Below are 8,607 nucleotides of genomic sequence, written 5' to 3'. Positions count from 1 at the left end.
AGTTTTTTTTTCACTCACAACACAAAGCAGACTCACAACTTAGGTCAAAAGAAATCTGTGCATTTGTTTATCTCATGTTAGCAGAATATAACTCAGGATAATACTTCTGGAGTTCTCCATTTGAATGTTATATTTTATTTTATTTTTTTTTATTTTTAATTTTTTTTAATATTTTTATTTATTTCTAGGAGAGAGAGAGAGAGAGAGACAGCGTGAGCAGGGGAGGGTCAGAGAGAGAGAGAGATACAGAATCTGAAACTGGCTCCAGGTCCTGAGCTGGCAGTCAGCACAGAGCCCGACGCGGGGCCCGAACCCACGAACCGCGAGATCATGACCTAAGCGAAAGTCGGACGCTTAACCGACTAAGCCACCCAGGCGCCCCTGAATGTTATATTTTAAATGAGGCCACTTATGCTGTTTTAGCAGAACCCTGAACAGGAGCACATGCATGCAGATAATTAATAAATACCAGTACTTGATCCTAACATCTGCATTCTGAACCAACAATCTAATGATCCAGCCTTTTCTGGGGAAACCAAGTCAGGACATGGCACTAGAGCTCATTTTGATCCTATACCATTTCCAAAGGCACAGCAATGCCTTTTCCCCCTTTTCTTTTTGATATACTTACACAAATGATATCTATGGAAAAATGTAGGAAAATCTAGAAATTCTGTAAGTAGAAGTTGCAGGATTAAATTCCTTCTTTGACAAAGAAAACCTAGAAGCCTCCTCGGGTACAGCACGACACACCTAGTGGTGGGCAGAATAATGATCCTGCCCAAAGATGTCCACATCCCACTCTCCAGAACCTGCAAATATGTCATCTCATCTGGCAAAAGGGACTTTGCAGATGTGGTTGAGTTAAGGATCTTACATGTAAAGATTATGTATTGTCTGGGTGGGTCCAATGTCATCACACTGGCCCTCAGAAGCAGAGAAGGTCAGAGAGGTGGCTGCGACTCTGGAAGGTGGGTCTAAGAGACGCCCTATTGCCAGCTTTGAAGATGGAGGATGAGGCCATAAGCCAAGGAATGTGGGTAGCCTCTAGGAGCTGGAAGAGAAAACAGACTCTCCCCTAGAGTTCCACGAAGGAACACAGCCCTGCGAACACCTTCAATTTAGCCCCGTGAGAACCACGTTGGACTTCAAATGTATGGATGGCTGGAACTGTAAGATAATAAATCTATGTCGTTTGAAGACATTAAACTTGTGATAATGTGTTACAGTAGCCATAGAAAACTAATACAGTCAATATTTCGGGACCCAAATTGTATTTTAACTACGATTTATCATTTTATTTATTTTTAAATGATTTTATTTTTTTAGGTAGGTTCCATGCCCAACATGAAGACTGAACTCACAATCCTGAGATATGGAGTCACATGCTCTACTGACTGAGCCAGCCAGGCACCCCCCTCCCTGCGCCCCATTTATCATTTTAAAATGGAATGTTTTGGGATAGGCCTCATGATATTAATTACCTTAAACTTTCAAAATATTAATAAAAAGGGTTTTAAAAACAGGTTTTAGGCACTGGTCTTTAGAGCGAAGACAACCTTATTCAAATACCATACTAACTAATGTCAAACCATTAATATAGCACGTTTTCTTCTCTCAAAGATGGTTACAGACCAAACTCTAAGAATAACCTTTGGCAGTTTATCTAACTATCCAGTTATTTTATCCAGCTATTTTATTTCACATGCTCTCATAGCCTGCCCCTATAACAGCATGTCATCTGACCAGCGCATCAGCATAACTACCTTTTTCTAAGCTGTTTAAGGCCCTGAGCTTGTCGTATGTCTCTCTCTCCACCAATATATCCTTCCTCCAGGTTGGTTCCTGGTGAAAATCAGCATGAGTAATCTCCAAGGTCAACACCAATACTGTAGCTCTGACATACCTAAGTTCATCCATTTCCCGCTTCTTCTTCATCTCTTCCTTCTCTCTCCTTTTCATTTCCTGAATTTGGGCTTTCTTCTCATTCCTCTCTTCTCGGTCTCTGCATTCCTTTTCTGCTGCTAGGTCTGGGAACCGTTCCATTCTGGTCTTTTCTAATCGGTTCAGGATCTCATTCACTTTCTTCTCCACTGTCACAATTTTCACCTTTGAGAGAGATGAGGGTGCGGAGCAGGGAACAAAATTGAACTGTAATCTATGTTCCGCTCCCCGCCCCCCCCAACAGAGGAGATGCTGTCTTGGGGGCTGAGCAACACAGCTGAGAGGGACTTAGAAAACATACATCATGCTGAGCCTTCGACAACGAAGGTGTGAGACAGAAAACACCGGGACTCTGCTCTGCGCACTCTGGTGGTGCACAACACTTACATCCTTCTGCCTGTGAAAGCCTATCTGTCCCACATCCATGTCAGCCGTTTTCTTTAGGTTCGACCACGGTGTATATACCACATTAACGTTGTTCATCTTGCAGCCTGCCAAGAGAGACTGTCTTCAACGTGCAGGCAGAACACTGAGCAATGTGTTCCCACTGGCAAATTACCAAAATCTAACAGAGAAAAAGGCTTAGCATAAATAGCCATCAAGTGATTCAAACCACAGAACACTTTTTTTAAACCCACCCACAAACGGCAAATGGTAAAGGCGACCAACACAATTCAAGCATAAGTATTAGGAAGGAAAGCAGGAACTGCTGAGACACCCTAATATAGAATGCAAAATTTATGATATGCATTTTTTTTAAAGAGAAAAGGATTGAATAGATTTCCTCAGAGGAGTCCTTGATCCAATAAAGGCTAAACAGCAAGATAAAGCAAAACGCCAAGGTCTGGGATTTAAGGGACTTGCCCTCTATCCTGGCACCACCATGAATCAGCTGTGTCACTTAGGAAAACTCCCCACAGCTCCCGGAATCTCATTTGAAACACAAAGAAACTGAACTGGTTCAATAGAGGGTTTTTTTTTTTTTTTTTTAATTCTTTTAGTAGTGACACCTCTGTTTACCAAAGAAAACGTATGAAAGTAAGAAAAGCAGAGATGCTCCGGATGAAGGGGGTGCCAGGTACCCCATTCATTCCTCCTTCTAGCCCCCTACCACCTCCAGCCCACATTTCCTCTCTGCCACTGCTTTTCAGGCGACTCTAAGCATCCCAGTTTAATCAGTGCTCCAACACTCTTTAAGGCCCTTTTATTAAATCACTGCGTGCACTACAGAGATCTGGTGAACATGTCCTTAAGCGATCAAAATTAATGTCACCAAAAATGGGGCAAAATGGCACCATGTGCCTCCTGACTATAGCGCCCAAGATTCCACTCATGTAGCATTCCTGCCCGACAATGCATGCACTCATGCTCGAGTGGAAGCACCAGACCAACCCAAATCACAACGACAGTCTACAACTGGCCTCCACTCAAGGTGCCAATGTCTTGAAAGACAAAGAAGTTTCTTTAGCTAAAAAGAGACTAGAGACTTGATGAGGAACTATACCACATGAGCCTGGGCTAGAAAAAAAAATGCTATAAAGGGACAGTAGTGAGACAATTGGAAAAACTTACATGTGGCCTGTGTATCAAATAACAGTATTCTATCCATGTTAAATTTCCTGAAATTTGATCACAGTAATATAGTCACATTGCTCTTAGGACATGGGCTATAAGATCAGGGCATACAAAAGTTTTATTTTTCTTGAACTCTCCTGTAAGTTTGAAATTTTTTCTTCAGAATTAAGATTTTTAAAAATCTCCACGTGCATGGTGCTATGGGAGATCCAAATATGGATCAGACAATGGGTCTTGCCTTCCAAAATTACAAGGCAGGTAAGTACATAATAACCATAATGAAAAACAGAACTTGTCCAATGATGTTGGAAAGGTATAGGCAGAATGCTGAAGTAGCTCAGAGAGAACTCAGTGGTCACCCAAACTGGAAGAAGGGAAAGGTTCCATGGAAGAGGTTTATGCAGTTGAGTGGTTAAGACAGAAGACTTCAAAGACACTGTCTGACTTCAAGTGCAGCTACTGCCACACTTCACAGCTCTGAGATCTTGGGCAGGTTTCTTAATTCCCTTAAGTTCAGCTCTCTCATCTACAGAATGAAAATAATGTGTCTAACTCAGTAGGGTTGATAAATGAAATAATTTGTCATGTTCTTAGCATGGTGCCAGACATGTAACTAATACCCAGCGTTAACTCTACTACCATTACTACAACTACTGGGGTGGCCCTTGAACCTTAGCTTGGTGCTAGACATGGGGTGATTGACAAGGAAGATGAAACTGAGGGCAAAGAGACAACATAAACAAAGGCATAACGTAGGAAAACAGCAAATACGTGCTTTGGCTGGAGTGTGAAATAACTGAAGGGAAAGGAGCCTGCAGTCAGATCAGAGATGTTTAACTTCCAGCTTAACAAGTCTGGACTTAACTGTACAGATAAGGTGAGGTGTGTTACAGAGAGTGTGGAAGCTTTTAGAAAGTTTAATCTAGTGAAAAATTCTAAAGTGTATCAACTGGCTGACCAGATTCTATGATGACAAACAAGATTAACCCAAAGCCCTTGGTTCTGAGGTCAAGCACAGCACAGCAATGCAAATGGAGTGTCCTTAGCAAACCCCACAGAAGAAGAACCCCTTCTTCACCCCTTGGTGTCCTCTGCTGAGGACTCACGAGCAAGGCTCCTGGGCTTTGCTCCTTATTTTGCTAAGTCAGCTCTCACTGTGGAAGGCCAAAGAGGAGAGTGGAGAGAGGCAGTATTCTCTTCTGTTTTCTCTAGAACTGGTAGACTATAAAGAGATTACAAAGCAAAAGACTGGGTCCAGAATAAAGAGTCGAAAGTGATCTTTTAATAAAGTCACATCTGCTAGCCAGGGGCATGGAAAGGGGACAAGAACATGTGAAAGAGGTTGCAACACACACAGGATAATGATTGCTTTAACTTTGTTATTTTTACTTTAATAACTGATGCTCTTAACTGGAAATCTTAGAAACTCTGTTCCACTCATAAAAATGGAATGTCCTAAAACTACAACTTAATGATTTATGGAGTTGGAAGTCAGTGGCTCTACAAGACCAGACTTCTACTTTCTTTGGCTAGGTATCTGACCTATTAAAGTTGCCCAAGTTAGATTTAGGAAACACAGTCTAAGTAATAGAGAAGGGGTACACAGGCCAGCTCCTGTCCTATAATCACCGACCCCTGGTACCTGCTCTCAGCTATGTGTCTGCCCTGTGCTTATCCTCTACCCAAACCTGATTTCTTTCCAACCCTCTGGATCACCTTTGAACCTCACATCAAACCAAACTTACTTCTACTCTACTTAAGTCTATGTCCTATACCCCAAAATCCAATCTCCTAACTAGCTTAATCATTCTTAGCAGAACACTATCTCCTTCCTGGCTCCCCTTTTTAACTCTCATTTCCTCCCCCAAAGTTGTCCTTCTCGACCTATACTGACTACTGACAGATTAAATCTACTACTGACAGTAGAAATAAACAAGCACCAAGCCCAGAATTACAGGCCTTACCTAAAACACTTAGACTGATTGTTCTCAACCCTTTCTGCACATTATAATCTCCCAGAGAACACTATAAAAATACGAATACTCCTGGATCACCCAGACCAACTATACAAGATTCTCTGTGAGATAAAAAGATCAACAGACTCGATACCTTCACAATTCACAGGGAAAAATAAGTATTTAAGAGAAGGATAGAAAGAAAAAGTAGGAAACAGGGATACAGAGACTTGAATTCTGGAATCTAAGGACAGATGACAGAAATAAAGACATCACACATTAAAAATAAAACCATGAGACACATCTCTTGCTTAGCCATTAACTTAACCTCGTTTCTGAAAGTCTTTCTACAAATAACCTCAAGGGTAGGCAGGTCTAGACAACTTTCTAGTCAAAGTAAGGAAGACAGGGTGGAAAGAGCCGAGAAAGGGCCACAAACATTCTAGAGGGGTGGGGAGATTGGCTTTCAGTCCTCTGACAGATAGCAGAACTGCTGCTTTAAAGAACAAAACAGGGCAAAGGTATACTACATATTATTCCTCTGACTCCAGCCAAAGTCCCTGACATGTCCTCTGAAACGTATTCCACCCCAGAGACAGAAATCAGTGTTAATTCTGAAAACACCTCTAGGAAAACTGACCTTGAATACTATTGGCCTTCACAAGATGGGCACAGTCCATCAAGACTTCCTTTGGGATGTCTTCTATTTTCTCCCCCTGAAATACAAAAATAAACCATATGGTCCACTGCCTTGTCACTGATCGATACTGGAGCACTTATAGGCCTTGAGTGCCTTATGAGGCACAATTTTATTAAAAGCAGAGACTCTTCACTGTATTTCAGAACACTGCAAAATGAAGTCTATTATGGGAATGTTTGAGAGAAGGAAGTACAAGTAATACAGAAAATATTAATACTTAAGAAGTGGGGAAAAAGGGTATGAAAAACCCCCACCTCAATATTAGCTATAATTATGTCTGAGTAACTTTCCTTTCTTTCTTGTTACTTTCATCTCTTAAATCTTACTTCTAGAACTGTGTAGGGAAATGGTATCTATTTTTGATAACTGGAAGAAGTCTTCTTTGATGAGGTCCCTACAACTTTGCTCTCAAAGAGACATCTCATAGTTTTGGCTGTCAAACATCTGGTAGGTCATCTATCAGCCTTAATTAGAAACCCAACTCTTGGTGCATTAGATATAACCATCCACCCTAAGGGAAAAATAATATTGACTCATTTTCTGTACAGATAATGTAACAAAGTCAAAGCTGAATAAGCAAAGCCATTCCAAAACAACAAAAATATTTCCAAGGCAAGAGCAAGTGGGAATCACCTCAGTATGGCTCCAACTAGGCACGGGATTAAAGCACTTCTGTATGGGAACAAAATGTTCTTCCTACCTAAATACTGAAGATTAATTTATACCATTATGCTTCTAAATTAGTTTTTGTTTAAAAATGGGTATCTCTCAAATACAGAATTTGGACAAAAAATAAGTGATTTAAGTTTGCCATTACCACTGTGCAGTTCTCTGACCGCTTAAATAGAGGATTCTGAATTTCACATCTTGATAACACAATGTCGTTATTAAGAATATCAACCATTACACCAGACTATAATAGGATGTCTTCAGGGGCTTCCAAAATACACAGAAGCAGACTGACCCTGTACTAAACAAACAAACAAACAAAATCCCACCATGTGCCAGGCACTAAGTAAATAGCCATATGAAATAATGATACCTTCACTTTAGCAATGAAGAAAATGAAGCTTAGTAAGGTTAAGTAACCGGGCCAAGGTCCCCTAAATCCAGTAAATGACAGGACAGAGGTGAGAGATAAGCCCAGGACTAAAGCCATGTTGTAGCAACTGACCCCAGAGTACGGTGCTTGTGAAATTCTTGTGGAAACGTACTTTCTTGGTCTTTGAGGTCAGGCTACATCCTGATATCCCTTCTTACTACCTGTGTCTGTCACTATTCCTGAAACGATGTCATCTTCCTGTTTTGCTACTTCTAATATAATATGAGCAGACTTAAAAAAAAAAAATCACTCAGCTTAGCATTATGCCTGTGGAGAGTCTGAGATGCCCTTAATACATCAACGTCAGAATTATAACTGTGGACTTTGTGCCAGCCATATTAATGAGATGAGGCTTTTCTGTGGGTTTTCAAAAATCAAAGAAGCCTAGGAATGAATGCTGCTGAATATCTATGACCTTCAAGGTCTAGGTTGAATTCAACAACAAAATTAACACCTACGATGCTTTGCATGTGGCAGGCATTATCCTAACTGCTTCAGTCATGCTCACTCACTCCTCACAACAGCCTAGTAAGATAGGAACCGTCAGCTCCCTTTTACAGATGAAATGGGCCCAGCTAGGTAACTTGCTCAAAGTTACATAGCCAGTAAGCAGCACAGCCAGGATTCAAATCCAGCAGTCTCTGGATCCTGAACCACTTTAGTCTTACTCCATCTCCAACACGTACTTGGTGTCTACTATGTATAAAAGGCTATGCCGTTTACCACAGATCAACCAGGTAAACAATCCCTAAAGAGCATTTATTTTTACTGAGCACATTATGTGCTTCCAAAAGAAAATGAAATTAAACTTCTTTTCAAACAAGGAGAAACTGGTGGTAATGTCAACTTGGGACTGCCACTATTCTTCCCATTTTCTGACACACAGAGCCTAAAGGAAAAAAATTTAATCTAAACCAAAAGGAAAGCTGGTAACACCATACTGTATTTTCTTTAAACTTAAAATAGCTCCAAAATGGCAAGAAGTTGCCAAAGAGAATCCAGAGTTTTATTCCAGCACAGAGCTCACAATCTTCCTCTTCTCTTTTACAAGGCAGTTCTCAAAGATATCAACAGTATAAATAAAGATGGGGCACAATATTTACCCTTGCTAATAAATTAGGAAGTGACTATTATAACCCCAATGAAATAGCATCTTGTATTTATTGAATTATTGTCAAAAGGTTGCTATTTTTTTAAGTTATACAATCCCAGGAAGGTTTGGAAAACCTGTATATATCAGGTAGCATTTTAAGCTAGCATAATACTTTGAGAGGGCAATCTGATCTATCTTTTGACTCAGTGATTCCACTTCTGAGAATTATTGTAAAAAA

General features: G+C 40.5%; 1 protein-coding gene across 2 annotated transcripts in view; it reads right to left on the bottom strand.

Moving 5' to 3' along the window:
• CCDC25 (coiled-coil domain containing 25) overlaps positions 1 to 8,607 on the bottom strand; it is a 41,204-nt gene that overhangs the window by 13,095 nt on the left and 19,502 nt on the right. Inside the window, exons 5-7 of one of the 2 annotated variants that reach the window (XM_039217362.1) lie at positions 6,115 to 6,190; positions 2,332 to 2,435; positions 1,907 to 2,109 (exon numbers count right to left, since the gene is read on the bottom strand). In XM_039217362.1, coding sequence (XP_039073293.1) covers positions 1,907 to 2,109; positions 2,332 to 2,435; positions 6,115 to 6,190 — 383 coding nt within the window. The remainder of the gene's footprint in view (positions 1 to 1,906; positions 2,110 to 2,331; positions 2,436 to 6,114; positions 6,191 to 8,607) is intronic. The other variant, XM_039217363.1, reaches the window with a different exon arrangement.

The sequence above is a fragment of the Hyaena hyaena genome, unplaced genomic scaffold (assembly GCF_003009895.1).
Source record: "Hyaena hyaena isolate Hyena2069 unplaced genomic scaffold, ASM300989v1 scaffold_682, whole genome shotgun sequence".
Taxonomy (NCBI): Eukaryota; Metazoa; Chordata; class Mammalia; order Carnivora; family Hyaenidae; genus Hyaena; species Hyaena hyaena.
Note: the sequence above shows the minus strand (reverse complement) of the source record. Positions and strands in the feature narration are given on the sequence as shown.